Raw genomic sequence first — 20,818 nt, 5'->3', positions numbered from 1 at the left:
GCTGAGTGCCCCTGAGTTCAATCCCTAGTACCCCTCCCCCCCAATTTAAACTTGGGACCTGGGTTGTGGCTCAGTGGTAGAGCGCTCACCTAGCATATGTGAAGCACTGGGTTTGATCCCAGTACCACATAAAAAGACTAAGGTATTATGTCCATCTAAAACTAAAAATATTTTTTAAAAAATATATCTTAAACTTAACTATTTGAATAGGTAATTCATTTCCAAGGTTCAGACATTTAAAATAATAAGTAAAAAGTGGTGGTATATAACTTTAATCCCAAAACTCATAGGTTCACAAGTTCAAGACCCCCACCTGAGCAATTTATCAAGATCCTATCATAAAAATAAAAAAGGGCTGGGGGTATAGTTTAGTTGTTGAGCTCCCCTGGGTTCAATCCCCAGTAATGCACTGTGTGTTGGGGGGATAATATTTAGATATTGGGAAAATACAGGATGATACAGAAAAGAAAGAAAATCACCCAGGAATCTACCATGTATGAATTTTACTGGTAACATTTTGGTGTATGTCCTTTGAATTTTTTTTCTGTATCCATTTCCTACCTGAATCATGTAACTTTGCATTTTGCTCCTTCACTTTTAATATTAGCTGAGATTGCCTTTTTAAAACAATGATACAGTACTATAGGCTGCAGCCTAAAAAAGGCAGAGATAATAATAGGAGCTGGGGATATATATAGCTCAGTCAGTAGAGTGCTTGCCTCACATGCACAAGGCCATGGGTTCAATCCCCAGTGCCACCAGGAAAAAAAAAGGCAAATAATAATTAAACAGAAAAGAGTCATTTCATATCTCTAAAGTTAGATGTGATCCAACATTGTTTTATACAATTTGCTTTATAATTTTTTTTTTTTTTTATTTGTGAATGTGTGTTTTTCCTGTACCTGGGAATGAACCCAAGGGCACTTAACTACTGAGCCACACCCCAGCCCTTTTTTAGTTTCTATTTTGAGATGGGGTCTCACTGAATTGTGTAGGGCCTAGCTTGCTGGGATTGGCTTTGAATTTACAATCCTCCTGCCTCAGCCTTCTGAGCCACTGGGATTGCAGGTGTGTGCCATTGCACCAAGCTTTTTTTTTTTTTTTTTTTTGAGAGGCTCTAAATTTACTAAATGTACTGAGGTAGGACTAGGAGATAACAAAATTTATTAAAAAGAGAGCAGAGATGATTTCAGAAGCTATAGTAAAAGTTGCCAGGAAATATCTGTAAGATTTTATAGCTTGGAGGAAGCAGATTAAATAAAGACCAAAATCATGGCCTCCAATCTTGACTTTGCATAGGGGAAGAAACCTATTTCATGTTAGTATAATTGCCTTTTGTTGCATGAATTGACATTAAATCTTGATTTCTCCATGGCAATATTTATTCATGGTTACTTTTCTTGTGTGTTTGTTCCAGACCCCGGTAAAAGAGCCCAACAGTGAAAATGTAGATATCAGCAGTGGAGGAGGTGTGACAGGCTGGAAGAGCAAATGTTGCTGAGCGTTCTCCTGTTCTACCCGTTGCCATCCACTACCCGTTTCTCTTCTTGCTGCAAAATAAACCACTCTGTCCATTTTTAACTCTGTTAAACAGATATTTTTGTTCTTATCATAACTATCCAAACCACCTATTTTATTTGTTCTTTCATCTGTGACTGCTTGCTGACTTTATTATAATTTTCTTTAAACAAAAAAATGTATAGAAAAATCATGTCTGTGACTTCATTTTTAAATGTACTTGCTCAGCTCACCACTGCATTTCAGTTGTATTATAGTCCAGTTCTTATCAACATTAAAACCTATAGCAATCATTTCAACTCTATTCTACAAATTGTATAAGAATAAAAGTTAGAATTAACAATTTTATTTTGTACAACAGTGGAATTTTCTGTCATGGATAATGTGCTTGAGTCCCTATAATCTATAGACATGTGATAGCAAAAGAAACAAAAGCCAGGAAAACACTCATTTTCGCCTTGAATATGTAAATGGGGTTAATTTTGTCCTGTGCCTTATGTGGAAAGGAACTTATTTGGTTTTTCCTTTTTTTGTTTTGGTGGAAGCATGTGCAGGAGACATATCATCCAAATATAAACCATTAAGATGTTTGTGGTTTGCTTGGCTATAATTTTCACAGTAGTTAATTGAGGACAAAGGGTAATGCAGAAATGATAGCTTTGGTTTGCTGAGTCTCATTTTCAGTGGCCTTGTTATTTAAAACTTTTCCTGCCGCCAATTCTCCTCCTTGGCCACTTTTTTCCTTGTGTCTCATCTTCCTGCATGCTGCTTTATTTGCTTTTCCTCCCCTACCACCTCATGGTATGAGTTATTTAAAAATGAAAGGGGCAAACTAGTAGGTTTGTCAAGTTTTACATAAAGCACTGATGTAACTTGCTAAGTAAACTGAAAGATAAATTCTAACTGCCCACTATCAAAGATCACTTAATTGCTGTCTTCCTCTCATATACTCTTCCCTAAAACCTCTGTCCCAGATTTCTTCATTGGCTGTTTTACTTCTATGTACCTCTTCTTCCATTGTTCTCTTCCTGTCTGTCCATTGAGTTTATGAAATGGAAGAGTTAATTGCATGCACTAGTGTTTGGAGGGTGTTGTGGTTTGTCTAATTAGGTGTATATCCTATTCACTTTCCTAGAATAACTCTCTTAATCTAAATTTGAGTAGTCTCCATTTTGGCAACTCCTCTGGCAGTTTGGTAGCCCAGTAAAGATTTAAAAAAAAAAAAAAAAAAGGAAAGAGGAGTGGATTTTATTAACATGTTTGCCAAATGTGTTGAGATTTGGCCTCTGAAGAACACTTTTTCAGTGTTAAGTTGTCTTTACCTTAAGATTTAGAAATACTTTAGAATATTATTAATTTGAGTCCTATGGTCACATCCTCTTAGAATACTTGTATTACCATGGGTTTAGAAAAAGGACAACAAAAGGCTTCTCATGTAAAGATAAGATCTCTAGCTGTTTCTAACCCTGTCCTTTCTTCACTTCATCTTTTCTAGTTTGGCTTCATTGCTTATCATTAGGATAGGGTAGGTTAAGTTTGCTATGCTGCTAGCATCCTAAGATGATACCTTTGTTGGAATAATTGTGAATAGCATGATTCATTTCGAGCAGAGGCTGAGTTTAGGACAGCAGCTTCCATTGAAAGTCTTTCTGTGTCATGACACGCATTTTAATGACCTCTTGGCTCACATAAACAACAACATAGGGACTTATCTGCAATGAAAATCCATGAATTTTTCAGATAGTGCCCTAAAAACAATTTTATATGCCTCATTCGTTGGTTGTTGTTGTTAGGTTTTTTTCCCTCACTTGACTTTATCATTGTTTACTAGTAAAAAGCAGCATTGCCAAATAATCCCTAATTTTTCACTTAAAAATAATGAAATGATGTTACAGCTTTTTTGAAAAGTTTTAGGTTAAACCTGTTGTTGTTAGGTTAATGTATTGGTTGCTTCCCTTTATCTGGAATGTGGCAGTAGCTTTTTTACTTCTAACCCTCTTTAATCTTTATTCAATTCAGTGACTTAAGGTTTGAGAGCTAAACACTGGGATTTTTGGGTAACAGACTGACAGTTTATTGTTTGCATAATTATATTTGGCATTGTACATAGAAAGGATATGGCTACCTTTTGTTAAATCTGCACTTTCTAAATATCAAAAAAAGGGAAATGGAGTATAAATCAATTTTTGTATAATCTGTTTGAAACATGAGTTTATTTGCTTAATATTAGGGCTTTGCCCCTTTTCTGTAAGTCTCTTGGGATCCTATGTAGAAGCTGTTCTCATTAAACACCAACAGTTAAGTCCATTCTCTGGTACTAGCTACAAATTCGGTTTCATATTCTACTTAACAATTTAAATAAACTGAAATATTTCTAGATGGCCTACTTCTGTTCATATAAAAACAAAACTTGATTTCCAACTGTGTGGTTTGGTTTTCATTTATTTATGGAGGTGGAGATGGAAGATTTCTTCTGAAAACAATGCAAAATAGCAAACTAAATATTGAGGGACAAAAATAGAAGGGAAATTTTTGCAACCTATGGAAAATGGGAAGGTAATTTCAAGAATTGTCTTTGTGAAGAGCTATGTTAAAAAACAGAAGGATCTCTAGGACAGTAAAGCCCAATGTCTGGTATAAAGTAGCAGATGCGGTGTAGTCCTAAGAACTTCCAATTAAGTCTAGTTGAATGTGCCAAAGGCCAGCTGCAGAAGTCAGTTGGTAGATAACCCAGGACACCAAGGTTAGTTCACCATACTAGAGAGAGATTGCATCCTTATTTTAGCAGTGACTGTCCCCTTATCTGAAAATGGGAAGTTTTTCATACTTTGTGATCCAAAGCAACAGCTTTGACTGTATATATTGGTAAAAGAAATATTTAATTCTATATTAAGGCTCAGTTGATATTTGTTAAATCATCTCTGCTGGAAGGATGACACTTAGATGTTTTCTTAAACAGTATTGATTTTGGTGGTACTGGAGGATTTAACCCAGGGGTACTTTACCATTGAGTTACATTCACAACCCTTTTTGTCTTTTGAGACAGGCTTCGCTAGGTTTTCCAGGCCTCAAATTTGAAGTCCTTTTGCCTCAGCTTCCTGAGTTGCTGAGATTATAAGTGCACCACCATGTCTGGCTTAAACTTTATAAGAATTACCTAGATCTGGGAGTGATGGCTTACACCTGTTATCCCAGCAACTTGAGAGGCCAAGTTGGGAGGATCACACGTTCAAGTTCAGCCTGAGCGATTTGGCAAGCTCCTGTGTCAAAATAGAAAATAAAAAGGGATGGGGATGTAACTCAGTGGTAAAGTGCTCCTGGGTTCAATTCCCCCCCTTCCCGCCCAAACAAAACCTAGAATGTTTTTCATGGTGTCTTGTACCTACCCCCCACGTGTTTGTTGTGTGTCTAGGGTGAGGCATATAATCCTGCCTTTGGTATAGGAAAAATAGGATATGGTCTTTGCCTTCAGATATATGATCTGGCTTAGAAAGCAAAAGTAAGTAAGTAGGTAAGCATATGTAAGAGCCAAATAGTTGTGATCTGATTTTAAATGTATTATTAGTAAGTTCAGTTGGGGAGAACAGCTGAAATGACTTTTGAAAAAGGGAAGAAGTGGGCTGGGGATGTGGCTCAAGCGGTAGCGCGCTCGCCTGGTGTGCGTGCGGCCCGGGTTCGATCCTCAGCACCACATACCAACAAAAAATAAATATTAAAAAAAATTCTCTCTCTCTCTCTCTCTCTCTCTCTCTCTCTCTCTCTCTCTCTCTCTCGCCCCTCACTCTCTTAAAAAAAAAAAAAAAAAAGGGAAGAAGTAAATGAATTGGTGCCTACATGCCAAGACTGCCTAGTCAAGAGATAGACATATGAGGCATGGTCTTGGGCTGCAGCCCACGAATAATACCAGGAACTCAGGAGGCTGGGCTGGGACAGGACGATTGCAAATACCAGACTCTTCTGGGCAACTTTGTGAAACCCATCTCCAAAAATAAGGGCAGAGATATAGTTCAGTGGTAAAATGACACTGGGTTCAAGCCCCAGTATCTTTCCCACATCACACACACAGGCTTGGCTTTTGGCAATTTATTTTCTAATCGAAACCATCCCTTGACCGAAAGTAATAAGCCTGGGGTTTTTCACAAATCTCTCAATTGGCTTTAAAAAAAAAATGTGGATGGACACGACATCTTTATTTTTATGTGGTGCCAGGGATGGAACCCACTGCCTCACCTGTGCTTGGGCGAGCGCTCTACCACTGAGCCACAACCCCACTTCTCAATGGGCTTTTGAAACTATCCTTTGAGAGGGAACTTCATTGTTAGGTAATGGCTAGAACAGTGACTACTAATGATAAAATAGAGGTCAGGGAAAGAGGGCAGTTGAATATATTTATGACAGCTTCCTAGATAGACTTGAGGTGATCTGTAATAGAAGACTAGTATGACCTGAAATAAGATCAAGGAGCCTGTAGGAAGGAGTGGGGTGCAAGCAAAGGAGCACTTGCCAGGATGCTGAATTTAGATGTCAGACTTGCAGCACCAAGATGAAGAGAGCCCTTGTCTTACCATCACATGATTAGCCTAAAAGTTAAGATTATGATTATGATATAGAAGCTAAGAAAAAATCTGGCACAAAACTCTGAACTACAAAGTGAACTGTATCCAATGAGATTTACCAAACATGTTTGCTTGTATCCCTTTGTAATTTATTGAATACCAGTGAAATGCAGGAGCAGATTGTAAATCAGCAGTGTTTGTACAGGTGTAAGATAATTTATTGCTTAAAATGTTATATTACATTGAAATGTAGGGCTTTTTAAAAAATATTTTTAGTTGTAGACGGACACAATATCTTTATTTTTATGTGGTGCTGAGGACCGAACCCAGGGCCTTGCACGTGCTAGGCGAGCCCTCTACCATGAGCCACAACCCCAGTCTGAAATGCAGGGTTTTTATGTTAAATGAAAAAGATCTATTTGCTTAGACACCAGACATTCAGGAAGCAAAGCTGATGTTACTTTGACAACAGCAAGACTTGGAGAGGCCTTTCCACCTGTGCTTCTTGGGAAGGCCCTGTAGTAGATTCCGTAAAAGACTGATGAAGTGTTACATAGTCAATCACATAAACGTCCTGGGCCTGGAAATGTTGAAGGCTGACTTGCCGCAAAACACCAGACGGTGAATATGCTGCATGGCAAGCGCCCTCTGCAGGTGAGCTGACTGGCATGTCAGGGACAAAGCTGAAGTAACCCCAAAGCCTGGCTATTGTGTCCCCGCATTTACACTGGAGCATGGACTGTCCCCTGAACACAGACTGAACTTCACTTGTTCTCTCAACAGACTACTGAAATATTACCTGGGAAATAAATATTTGGTAAGAATTGTTTAAGGAATAAGTTCCTGGGATAGGGATTACTTTCTCAGTTTAAACTCTAGATTGCACACGTGGGAAGTTAAATTTTCTTTTCTCGTTTGTTTCTCTTGTTTTCTGATTACCCAGACTTGAAGTCGCCACTGCTGATGAGTCTTCCCGCCTCGTTCACCTGGCCCCGAGTTTCTGTATGTTATTCATGTCTTCCCCCACATGCTCACAGCTCAGGTTTGGTAATTGTCCTCTCTCCTGGACCACCAGTAATTTTCTAACTGATTACCCACCACACCCCGAGTCCATCTTGCACAGATCAGAAGGGTGATCTTCCTGATCCGACTTTCCTCATGAATCCACAATGGCCCCATGGCCTCTAGCAAGAATCTGTCATAGTTAGTCACTGTGCATTTCCAGGGAAATAGCAGTGAATTGATCCAGCAGCTGGGTCCTTCTTGAGGTCCCAACACATAGCAGCCTTAACTTTGACCAAAGTGCTATATATCCACTCAGCAACTTATAGGTCTTTTTATTTTTTAATATTTATTTTTCAGTTTTCGGTGGACCCAACATCTTTATTTTATTTTTTATGTGGTGCTGACGATCGAACCCAGTGCCCCGCGCACACCAGGCAAGCACTTTACCGCTTGAGCCACATCCCCAGCCCCAATTTATAGGTCTTAAAACAGATCACACAACAAAATCTTTTCTTCCACCACCTATTAGCTTAACTTAAGATCTGTCAGTATCATTTTTTTTTTCACAGCTGCCAACAGTAAAAACCAATTTCAGCTAATGTAGGCAGTGGAGGACATTTCTTAAAAGGATAGTAAGGTGGGATTTCAGTAAAAAGTTGGCAACAATGGCATAATGTTCCATTTTCCTCAAGTCCTTGCATAAAAACACAGAAACTAGGATAACATGGGCAGTGTGCAGCAAAAGTAGTGAGTGACAAGGTATTCCCACAAAGCCCCAAATACAAGCAGGGCCAAAACCTGGATACAAACAAAGGCTGCTCAGCGTCAGCATGTACACAGGGAAAAGCAAAGGGAAACCTCTGTGGGGCATCCGCAACAGCCTGCTGCTACTCCACACTCTGCAGGCCAACTGAGCAGGCGCTGGAACTGGGCAAGGTTTGCAACCCCATGTAACTGAGTGCGAGGAAACTGCAATAAACTATGAAGGATGTAGCATTCTGAGCAATAGGAAATTCCTTTTCCCACTATAAGAATCCGGAGTTGCTTGAAATGGCAGATTCCAAGTTTGTGATAGGAAATGTGTAAGCTGGGCCCAAAATAACTTGTCACATCAGACGACAAAGAAACTCAGAATGTAAGGACATAAAAATAGGGCTTGGGAACTACCTTGAAGATGCCCACTCTGGCCAAAGACAGACAGTTAGACTATATTAAATGTGTTTAAATCACCGGGTGTGTGCCAGCAATTTTATGAAACCATGTCTTGAAAAATATAAGGGCTGTGGATATAGCTCAATGGTCCTGGGTTCAATTCCAAAATTGCTATAAAAAAATTTTTTTTAGACCCACAAATTAATGAGCCCTCCCACATACACACATCTAATTGGTCACTATCACAGGATGTCAGAGAAATGTTCTCCCCACATACCCTCCCCTGTGAGTAAAGAATCAAGAATTTATCTTGTCCTCCTTATATGAACTATACTAAGTAACTAAATAGTAAACTAGATGAAATTTCTATATAGAGAAGTATTCCAACAAAGAAAGAAGAGATGATAGAATCTTATTATTTTGTAACCTCTAACGAATTAATGGATTTAGTCAAAGTCAATAGCTATTAACATCACAAAAAGAGAAATCTAACAAAATATACATGGAAATACCAGGAACACAATACTTCTTATAATGAGGCCATGTAAAAAAAAAAAAAAAAAAAAAAGAATCAAATCTGTAGTCTGAAACCAAGTGTCAATTTATAAAAAATCCAAGGACAGAGAAACATATTTAACTACATCAATCAACAAAATCCAGACTGGTAAAATTCATGGGACAATTGATCCAGTCTTTTCAACAGTTAAATTTCAATGGGAGAGACAGAGAAAAGCAAACAAAACTATAGTGTGTTTAGGAAGGTACATAGGTCATATATTATTATTATTTTTTTTTAATTAAGGAAATGTTTGCCCTAAAAGCAGGAGGATCTTCTTTCCAGAGAGGGAGCATTATAATTGGAAGGGTCATATGGAGGGTCCCCAGGATGCCAAATCCTATCTTCTGGTTACTGGTATTGGTTATAAGGGTGTTTGACGAATAACAATTCATTGATCTATACGCTTATTTTTTAGTTTTTCGTCATTGTTATTTTATGTTACTGGGGATTGAACCCAGAGGCACTTACCTCTGAGCTAAATCCATAGCACTTTTTATTTATTTATTTAGAGTTAGGGTTCTCACTAAATTGCCCAGGCTGGCCTCAAACTTTTGATCCCCCACCTTCAGCCTCCTGAGTCGCTGGGATTTCAGGCATGTGCCATCACACCCAGCTTATGTGAGTTTTAAATTTTCTATTATGAATGTAACCAAAGGGCCATGAGCATGTGTCCACAATTATATCAAGTAACTTCCAATCTCCAGAACCATTCTTTTGTTTTTGTTTTTTAGTACTGGGGATTGAACCCAGGGGTGCTTTACCACTGAGTTACATTCCCAGAGTTTTTACTTTTTTATTTTGAGACAGGGCCTCACTAAGTTGCCTAGGGCCCTCACTAAATTTCTGAGGCTGGCCTTGAACTCTGATTCTCCTTGCTCAGCTTTCCCAATCACTGGGATTACAGACATGCGCCACTTCACGGGGCTCAGCGCCAGTCTTAAAAGCTGTGCAGCTAGGACCAATGCTCAGAGGTCAGAAGCCAGTCACTGCTGATGGGCAGAGACAACAAGCTCTGGGAACTGATTCTACTGCCCCTGAAAGCCATGTGGCTGCCACCAGTGCCAGAACTCTGTGAAAGTGCACACAGTGTGTCCTCCACTTCTTTATTTCAGTTACTTATGGTTTTGTTGATTGGTGAAGCCCAAACTGCATGCTGCTGTGCCCAGGGGAGTGGAGAAAGGGAGACTCTGGACTTTCCTGTCAATAGTGGGAGGTGGGCTCTCGCCTAAGATGGCAGGATTTAGGTGCTGAGTGGACAAAAAGAGTGATAAGTGTCCCCAAAGCCAGTTGTTTTCAAATTTTACTGCACGTTAGAGTCAGCTGGAGACGCTTTTAAAAACAATGCCAAAGTTACACCCCATTGTAACCAAAACAGAGTTTCTGATGAGATTCCAATGTTGTTTTTAACATATTATGTGATTCTCATGCGCAGCCACATTAGTGAACTAGGGCCTACACCCTTCCTGCTCAACTGCATTGGGATCACCTGGGAAATTGTTAGAAATGCAGAATCTCAGCACAATTATAATCTGCATTTAAACAGGAACCCAGGTGAATCCTACTCATATTACAGTTTGAGTAGGGCTGGCCTACACTTTTTTTCTTTCCCCTGTAGGTGGGATTAACCCAGGGGTGCTTTACCACTGAGCTACATCCCCTAATCCCATCCCTTTTTATGTTTGAGATAGGGTCTCTGTAGATTAGGGAGGCTGGCCTTGAACTTTCCATTATCCAGTCTCAACCTCCAGTGTTGCTGGGATTGCAAGTGTAAACCACTGTGCTAGGTTGATTCTTTGTTTCCATAAAGTGAACTAGAGAGGGGCTGGAGAGAGCTCAGTTGGTTGAGTGCTTGCCTTGCATGCACATGGTCCTGGATTCAATTCCCAGCTCCACACACAGATACCAAAAAAAGCGGACTAGAAAGCCCTTCAAGACTCAGTCCAATGGAAATATTTTCCAATTCAGTGGTTCCCCTTACTGGATTAACCAGGACGCAAACTCCAGCTCTTAAATATAGGGCCAATCTGCCTCCTTGTGGCCTTTACTAGGGACTGCATTTTTCTTTTCTTTCTTTCTTTTTTTTTTTTTTTTTAAAGAGAGAGAGAGAGAGAGAGAGAGAGAGAATTTATTTATTTACTTTAGTTTTTTCGGCGGACACAACATCTTTGTTTGTATGTGGTGCTGAGGATCGAACCCGGGCCGCACGCATGCCAGGCGAGTGCGCTACCGCTTGAGCCACATCCCCAGCCCCGAGAGAGAGAATTCTTAATATTTATTTTTTTAGTTCTCGGCAGACACAACATCTTTGTTTATATGTGGTGCTGAGGATCGAACCCGGGCCGCATGCATGCCAGGCGAGCACGCTACCACTTGAGCCACATCCCAGCCCCTGCATTTTTCACTATTTGGAGAGAGACTTGCTATAAACCTATTAAGAGTTTATGCTAAACAGCCACACGAAATTGAATACTCTCCCCCAACCACCACTAAAACTGCAGTAGAGGGCGTTTTTTGTTCAGTACTTGGAATTGAATCCAGGGCCTCACATGCTAGGCAAGCACTATATCACTGAGTTACATCTCCAGCCCTTAATAAGTATAAGCCTACAAAGAAAAAAAGAACAAGTGAGAAGGAGGAAGAGGGCAGAGACACCTGCAGGTGATAATTAGAATTTTTATAATTTTTAATAATTTTTATATTTTTGTATTTAGGAAAAATGGAAGCCAGGCATGGTGGCACACACCTATAATCCCAGCAACACAGGAGGCTGAGGCAGGAGGATCACAAGTTTCAGGCCAGCCTCAGCAATTTAGCAAGTCCCTGACCCTATCTCAAAAGAAAAAAAAAAGGTTGGGGGTAGGCCGGAAGTGTAGCTCAGTGGTAAAGCACCCCTGGGTTTAATCTCTGATACAAAAAAAAAAAGCCCTGAAGGATCCCATAAGTTTCAGTATTTATAGGTCCTGGTGATGTGAAAAATCCAGGCATGTGGGGCATGTGGAAATAAGCTAAAAATTGGAAAGCAGAAGGAAAGTGCTACCACCTGAACATGTCCCCGAAATTTATGTATGGGAACCTGGTCACTGAAATGATGTTATTAAGGGTGGCCATTTTTTTTTTTCAGAACTGGAGATTGAATCCAGAGCCTGATGCATGCTAAACAAGCACTAGAGTGGAGCCCAGGTTTAAGAGGAGCTCAGGTCATGAGACAGTAACCTACATGGGTGGGATTAGGTATTTTATGAAAGGGCTCAGGTTGGAAGGAGAGGTCTCTGTTGCTCTCTCTCTTACCCTTCTGCCATGTTGATGTTCCTCCCCAGTTGATGCTGCAGCTGGAAAGCCTTCATCATGAACTTGGAAGTCCCAACCTCCAGAAGTGTGAGGAAATAGACTTATGTTCTTCAGAAGTTACCCAGGCTATGGTATTCTGTGATAGCAATACAAAACAGACTAAAATAGAAAATAATTATCAGGAAGCTGAGGCATCAGGAGGATCACAAAGTTCCAGCCCAGTCTGGGCAACTTAGCAAGACCTTGTCTAAAAGAAAAATATAAAAAGGGCTAGGGGTATAGCTCACTGGTAAAGTGCCCCTGGTTCAAGCCTCAGTTCCAAAACCCGAAAACATTTAGATTATGTAACAATTCTGGGGGACACACTGAAATCTATCTCAATGAAATCTGAAGTCCTAAACTGCTCTTGTCTCCTCCTTTGTTATTCTGACTCCAACCAAACAGCTCTGCTGCAGAACCTCTGCCCTCGGGTCCTTCTGTCTGCAATGCTCACCCTCCTTATAACAGACTGCTCATTCTCACTTCCTTCTGGGTCTCACCCAAATGGCCCCTTAGTGTCAAGGCCTTCCCTGGCCACTCCAAATAGAATAGGAGTGACACTCCCCAGCTCTGGATTCCCTGTCATTCCACCTGGCTCTTTTTTTCCCCCTCCATAGCTCTTACCACCAGTTAACATTAAAAATTACTTGTTCAGGGCGGGGATGAAGCCCAGTGGTAGGTGCTTGCCTAGCACGCACAAGGCCCATTCCAGAACTGCAAAATAATACAACAGCAACAACAATTTGTTCCCTTGTTTACTGCCTGCCTTCCTACTAGGATAGAGGTTCCGTGCCGGCAGGAGCTCTGTCTTGTTTACTGCTGTCTCCAGCACCCAGAATGATACCTGGGGCTTGGAAGGTACTCCTTAAGTACTTGTTGAATGAATGAACCTGATCTCTCCTGCCCTTCCCTACCTCCTTACTGGGAAATCCACAAGGAGGAAAGGCGAGTACAAAGATGACATTTTATTTCTTTCTCTCTCTCTCTTTTTTTTTTTGGAGTGGGGAGGATTAAACCTAGGGGTGCTTCACCACTAAGCTACATCTCCAGCCCTTTCTTTCTTTCTTTCTTTCTTTCTTTCTTTCTTTTTTTTTTTTTTTTTGTTTGCTTGAGAAGGGTCTTACCACATTGGTGAGACTGGCCTCAAATTTTCAGTCCTCCTGTTTCAGCCTCCCAAATTGCTGGGATTAAAGTGTGCCACCATGCCCAGCTTTTACAGCATTTTCTCAGGTTGATGGAAGGCTTCCTAGTGTTCCCAGAGATGTTTGCCTGAACCTTCAAATTGAAGAGCCCAGACAACACTTTATAATCAGACTTCAGCTAATCCTGATTTAGCATATATACCCCAGGAGGTATATATGCTAAATATATAAATAAATATAGTGTCCTCATTTTGCAAATGAATAAATAGCAGCTTAGCAAAGGTATATTACTTGCCAGGATCATACGACTAGCTGAAAGGAAAAAACAGATTTAACCCCAGATGGCCCAAGTCCAGGCCTGGGCATTCACCTCTCCTTAGGAAGGGCTGCTCTCACTCCTTGACATTGGTTATTTTGTTTTTGTGGGGTTACTGGGAATTGAACCTGTGGAAAACACAGCTCACCTGTACAAACCCAAAGTATGGACTAGAAGACTCACACAGAGCAAAAAGGGAGGCTTCACTGATAGTCTTGCAAGGTCAGGTGTCTAGGGGAGCAGGCACCCCCCGCCTGTTAAAATCAAAATTTTATCCCCTAGAGCGCAAGGTCCCGCCCTTGTTCCTCATTGGCTGAGTACTGAGATTGTTGGGTGCACAATCTTCTTGAAGAATATCGCCTGGGTTTCACTGTCTCCATTGGGTTATTTAAAGAAATATACCTTTAGTTCCACCTCCCTTTGTTCTCTGGTGGTGGGAGGCCCTTCTGGGATTGAGTGCATTTTGCAGTTTATCTTGTTGGTCAGGCTGGCCCCCTCCCCTGACCCACTGTTTGTCGAGGGGCTGTGAATCTGTCACATTCAGGTATTAATTGCTGGTAACCATTTGTTCTGTTTCCTCTTCAGCAGATTTTTTCTTACATCCTCAGTAATTTTACATTTAAGTCTAAATACTGTATCCTGCAAATGGATCACAGGACTTTCTATTTTTCACAAACCCAGGGACACTTACTTTACCACTGAGCTACCTCCTTGGTCCATTTTATTTTAAGACAAAGTCTCACTAAGTTTCCCAGACTGTCCTCAAACTTTCGATCCTCCTGCTTCATCCTCCCTGGGATAACATGCCTGGGATAATAGGCATGTGCCACTGCACCTGGCAACATTTGTAATAAGTATAAATCAATACTTTAGGATGTAAGAAGTATGTGTACTGGGCACGGTGGTGCATGCCTGTAATCCTAACAATTTGGGAGGCTGAGGCAGGAGCTTATGAGTTCAAAGCCAGCCTCAGCAACTTCGTGAGGCCCTAACCAACTCAGTGAGAACCTGTCTCTAAATAAAATACAAAAAAAGGGCTGGGGATGTGGCTCAGTGGTTAAACACCCTCGAGTTCAATCCTCTGTACAAAAAAAAAAAAAAAAAAGAAGTGTGTGTACTATGATAGTTTCACTTACTATGGGAGTTAAAAAAAAGACTATTGTCATTTATAAAATAGCTTTCTATAAAACAAGTTTCTTTTTTTTTAAAGAGAGAGTGAGAGAGAGAGAGAGAGAGAGAGAGAGAGAGAGAGAGAGAGAGAGAATTTTAAATATTTATTTTTTAGTTCTCGGCGGACACAACATCTTTGTTGGTATGTGGTGCTGAGGATGGAACCCAGGCTGCACGCATGCCAGGCGAGCGCGCCACCGCTTGAGCCACATCCCCAGCCCCCTAAAACAACTTTCAATAAGTTTTTTGTTTGTTTGTTTTTGATACGGAGGATTGAACGTTTTACCACTGAGCTACATCCCCCCCTTTTTATTTTTTATTTTGAGACAGAGTTTCACCAAGTTGCTCAGGGCCTCACTAAGTTACTGAGGCCGGCTCAAACTTGCAATCCTCCTACCTCCGCCTCCCAAATCACTGGGATTACAGTTTTGTGTAACACCATGCCCAGCTCAATAAATTTAAAAATACTGAAAACATATAAAGTATCTCCTCTGGGGCTGGGATTGTAGCTCAGTGGTAGAGCACGTGCCTAACATGTTCAAGGCCATGGGTTCAATCCCCAGCACAAGGAAAAATAGAGTATCTTTTTGAACATAATAGAATGAAACTACAAAAAATAACAGAAGGAAAACTGAAAATTTTACAAGTACATGGAAATTAGACACATACTCCTAAATGATTCATGAATCAAAGACAAAAAAAAATCACAGGAACATTAGACTTTTCTTGAGGTAAATGAAAACTATAACATAACATACTACACACAGGCCCCAATACCCTCCCAAGTCCCATAGGTGGATGAAAACTAAAATAACTAGAATCAGAAATAAAAGAAGGGCTGGGGATGTGGCTCAAGCGGTAGCGCACTCACCTGGCATGCGTGCGGCCCGGGTTTGATCCTCAGCACCACATACCAACAAAGATGTTGTGTCCGCCGAGAACTAAAAAATAAATATTAAAAATTCTCTCTCTGTCTCTCTCTAAAAAAAAAAAGAATTTAAATCTTAAAAAAAAAGAAAGAAAAAGAAATAAAAGAAGACCTTACAATGGATGCCTCAGAAACAAAAAGGATTGTAAGAGACTATTGAAGTTATACACCAACAGATTGGGTAACCTAGAAGAAATGTCTAACTTCCTGGAAACATAGAAAAGTTGAATAGAACTTCAACTAGAAAGGAGATTGAATCAGTAATCAAAAACCTCCCCAAAGAGAAAGCCTAGGACCAGGTGGCCTCACTGGAGAATCCTACCAAACATTTATAAAAAGTATTAACCACGATCCTAAATTCTTTCGAAAAATTGAAAGGAGAGGGAAAACCTTCAAACTCATTTCAGGAGACCAGCATTACCCTGAACTAAAGCCAGACAAAGATACCACAAGAAAAGAAAACTACAGACATATCCCTGAAGAATATCAGAGCCAAAACCCTCTGCAAAATATTAGCAATCAGAATTCCACAGTACATCAAAGGATTGTCCACCACCGGGCTTGGTGCTGCACACCTGTAATCCCAGTTATATTCCAGAGGCCAAAGCAGGAAGATGGAAAGTTGGAGCCTGGGCAATTCAGTAAGACCCTATCTCAAAACAAAACAAAAACAGGCTAGAGCTATCTCAGTGATAGAGCATCCCTTGGTTCAATCCTCAGTACCTTAAGAAGAAAAGGGATCATATACCATGACCAGGTGAGATTTATCCCTGGGAATGCTTTAGCTTACTAAAATCAATAAATAAATACACCACATGAACAAAACAGAGGACAAAAATCACACAATCATCACAGAGGATGCAGAAGAAAAGCACTTGACAATATTTGACATCATTTAATGATAAAAATACTCAGCAAATTAGAAATATAAGGAAATTATCTCCAGATAGTAAAGGTCATATATGAAAATCCCACAGCCAATATCATACTTATTGGTGAAAAACAGAGTTTTCCCTCTAAGATCTTTTCAACATAGCACTAGAAATTTCTAGCCAGATTCATTAGGCAAGAAAAATAAATTAAAATCATCCAAAGTGGAAAGGAAGAAGTAAGATTACTTTTAATCATAGATGACAGTCTCATATGAAGTTAATCCTAAAGATCACGGAGTAACTGTTAGAGTTAATAAATAATAAATAATATATCTAATAATTAAAAAAAAATAATGGGGTTGTAGCTCTGCGGTAGAGCACTCGTCTAGCACATGCGAGGTCCTGGGTTCTATCCTCAGCACCACATAAAAATAAATAAATAAAATAAAGGTATAAAAAACTTAAAAATAAATAAATAAATTCAGTAAAGTTGCAGGATATACAACCAACACTAAAAAACCAGTTGTTTCTGGTCTGAAGGTGGAGCTCAGTGAAGGAGCACTTGCCTAGTAAGTGTGAGGCCCTGGGTTCAGTCTCCAGAACCACAAAATAATAATAATAAAAAATATCCAGGTGCAGTGATGCACACCTGTAATCCCAGCCACTCAGGAGGCTGAGGCAGGAGGATTCCAAGTTCAAAGCCAGCCTTAAGCAATGGCGAGGTGCTAAGCAACTCAGTGAGACCCTGTCTCTAAATCAAATACAAAATAGGGCTGAGGATGTGGCTCAGTGGTCAAGTGCCCCTGAGTTCAATCCCCAGTATAAAAAAAAAAAAAAAAAGACAACTACATTAGAAATTCTCAGGCCATGTAACAACCAGTGATTTCAGAGAATTTATTTTGAGTTTGCACACTGGATAGACTTGTCAGGCCAGGACCATAATGTGAAGGTGTTCCTGACAGCTGTCCAGTCACTGTGAAGGCAACTGGGTGGGGACTCTCCTGTAAGTCCTGGACACTTCTTGGCTTGAGGAAAACAGCAAGCCCAGGGCTCTGTGTTGTTGACCGCTGTCCCTTCTGCCAGGTTTGGCTGCTTGGTGGTGACAAGGTTGGTACTAACAGATGCAGAGTGGGTGGTGAGAGCAAATTTGTTGTTGGTCTGACTGAATGTACGTTTCAACCATGTTGTGGTTTTGCTCTGGGAACAATTTCCTTCCCGGAAAATGGGGCTGCCCTCTCCTTTTGCTCCCCTGATTCAAATGGTTTTCCAGTACGTCAGCTCCTAGGATTTTCAGCCTTCTTCAGAATGTCAGGTCTTAAATCTGAAGAAGGAAGCTAAACAACCTCCCAGAGCCATAGATACTACCCAGATTCTATCTATTGTTCATTAAATTTTATTTTTAAAATTATTATTATTATTTGGGTACTGGGGATTGAACCCTGGGGTGCTCTACCACTGAGCTACATCCTCAGCTCTATTTATTTTATTTTTTGAAAAAGGATCTAGCTAAATTGCCCAGGCTGGCCTCAAACTTGAAATCCTCCTGCCTCAGCCTCCTAGTTTCTGGGACACTAGGCATGTGACACAGTACCTGGTGGAGTTTGTTTATTTTTTATTTTTTTGGTACCGGGGATTGAACTCAGGGGCATGTGAACACTGGGCCACATCTCCAGCCCTATTTTGTATTTTATTTAGTGACAGGGTCTCACTGAATTGCTTAGTGCCTTGCTTTTGCTGAGGCTGGCTTCAAATTTATGATCCCCTTGCCTTAGCCTCCCGAGCCTATTTTTTCTTTTCTTTTTTTTTTTTTTTTTTAAAGATAGGGTCTCACTAAGTTGCTGAAGTTGAACTTGAACTTGCATTCCTCCTGCCTCAACCTCAGAGTTGCTGGGATTACAGGTGTACACCACTCTGCCTGGCCCACAACATTTAACTCTACAGAAACTGAAAATTTAAGAATGAGTAATATAATCGCTAGAGCAATCACTAAAAACATAGCAGAAAAGAAGTAGAGCTAAAAAGCCAATATAAAAAATAAATAAAATGGAATTTTTTAAAAAGCCAGTGCAGTGATGCACGCCTGTAATCCCAGTGCCTCTTAGAAGGTTGAGCCGTGAGGATTGCAAGTTTGAGGCCAGTCTCAGCAACTTAGTGAGACCCTAAGCAACTTAGTGAGAGCCTGTCTCAAAATAAAAAATAAAAAGGGTTGGGATGTGGCCCAGCGGTAAAGTGGCCCTGGGTTTAATCCCCAGTATCAAGAAAAAAAAAAAAAAAAATGAGGCCAGGCTCATGCCTGTAAATCCCAGCTGCCCAGGAGACTGAGGGAGAAGTATCTCAAGTACAAGGCCATCTTGGGCAATTTAGGGAGGCATCACCACCACCACCACCACCACCACCACCACCATCATTGCAGTTGGGGATGTAGCTCAGTGTAAAGCACCCCCTGGGTTCAATCCCCAGTACCACAAAAGAAAAAAAAAATAAAAAGGCTGTCAAGGAAGATCAAAGAGAAAAAAAAAAAAAAACAGAGGCAAAACAATAATAAATAGTGGGAATTCCAGGGAACTTCCCTGATCTCTATACCACCCTCAGTCAAGATCATTTTCAATAAAGGTCACCTACCAAAACCTTCAGCTAACATCATAGCCCATTTTGGAGGATAAACACATTTTTAAGGCCACTGATATACATTATCATGTTGCTCAATAATAAATAAATACATAGATAGTACTCTATATGTAGGCACTTAAACATCACAGGAATAAATAAGCGCCACAATGCCACTTAACCTGAGTGTCCATACATGATTCCTTTTCTATACCCATTGCAGCAGGAGTGACATGCTTACAATCCTGGGGCCCACCCGCAGGGTGTCCAGCTGACACATGTCAGAGGACACAGTCACAGTTCTGTATAACACAACGGGTGCTGCTAAATGGCATAACTATCGCCTAATTCATATGCCCCATAAATTGTCTGATCTTTAATCTCGTAAAAGAGAACCTGAAGGAAAATAGAAAACATAGTTGGAACAAATGTTGAAACTATATCCATTGAAATGACTTAGCTATTGTGAATGAAATGAAAGAACTTCAAACAAATCAAAAGTTATGCACATTCAATGCAAGTTTTATGTCTTTTTTGTTGTTCTAGGGATTGACTCCAGGGGCACTCAACCACTGAGCCACATCCCCCAGCCCTATTTTGTATTTTATTTAGAGACAGCGTTCTCACTGAGTTGCTTAGTGCCTCACTTTTGCCTAGGCTGGCTTTGAACTCATGATCCTCCTGCCTCAGCCTCCAGAGCCATTGGGATTATAGGCATGCACCACCAAGCCCAGCCTTGTGTCATTTTTAATGAATGTGTAATACTCCATAGAATATTTGCCTTAGAAATGTCTAATAAAACTACAGGTGCCTTCCATAGATGCCTAAATTTGAAATAAAGAGGTAGTGAAAGAATTCATTATGTCAGGTATAGTGGCACATACCTGTAATCCCAGTGGCTCAGGAGCTGAGGCAGGAGGATTGCAATTCAAGGCCAGCCTGAGCAACTTAGTGAGGCCCTTAAGCAACTTAGTGAGACCCTGTCTCAAAAAAAAAAAAAAAAAGGCTAGGGATATGGCTCAGTGGTTAAGTGCCCCTGGGTTCAATCCCTGGCACCAAAAAAAAAAAAAAAAAAAAAAAAATTATCAAAGAAACTTAAGTCGAATGAGGGCACAGGGTAGTCAACCTCCACAGGTACCCTTTGAGGAGGAAAAGCTGGCTGTGCCCAGCAATGAAGGACCTATGATCCTCTCAAACCATCATCTTGACCCAGTTTACCCAGGAGTGTGTCCAGAGGCCTTTGCCCCAGTGGGGACCGGTTTGCTGTGGCGGCCCCGCTGTCCTTTTGCTGGGCAGTGAAACACCTGCTTGGAGAATATTCAAATTTCAGAATGCTAGAGCTGGGCAGGGCCTCAGGTACCACCAGGTCTCATTCCCTTGTTTGCTCCGCCCCCCTCACCTTTTTTTTAAAGCAGAGGATAGTAAAATGTAATAATAAAGGGATGAATTTTGAGTTTTTATTTTGGTTGTTTTATATGGTTTGTTTATTTATAACTTTTTATTATTTATTCATTTATTTTTGTGGTACTGGGGATGGAACCCAGGAATGTCCTACCTCTGAGCTACATACTGAGCACATTTTTTAAAAATTTTTATTTTGACCAGGGATTGAACTCAGAGGCACTGGATCATAGAGCCACATCCCCTATCCTTTTTTGTATATTAT

General features: G+C 40.5%; 1 protein-coding gene across 1 annotated transcript in view; it reads left to right on the top strand.

Annotated features, from left to right (window-relative positions):
* Nucleotides 1-3,895, top strand: part of RAB10 (RAB10, member RAS oncogene family) — a 101,937-nt gene extending 98,042 nt beyond the window's left edge. Inside the window, exon 6 of the mRNA XM_081264104.1 lies at nt 1,418-3,895. Within this exon, the coding sequence (XP_081120230.1) occupies nt 1,418-1,501 (84 nt within the window). The 3' untranslated portion in view covers nt 1,502-3,895. The remainder of the gene's footprint in view (nt 1-1,417) is intronic.
* The last annotated feature ends 16,923 nt before the right edge of the window (nt 3,896-20,818 follow it).

Source organism: Spermophilus citellus, assembly GCF_964194105.1.
Source record: "Spermophilus citellus genome assembly, chromosome: 13".
Lineage (NCBI taxonomy): Eukaryota > Metazoa > Chordata > Mammalia > Rodentia > Sciuridae > Spermophilus > Spermophilus citellus.
Note: the sequence above shows the minus strand (reverse complement) of the source record. Positions and strands in the feature narration are given on the sequence as shown.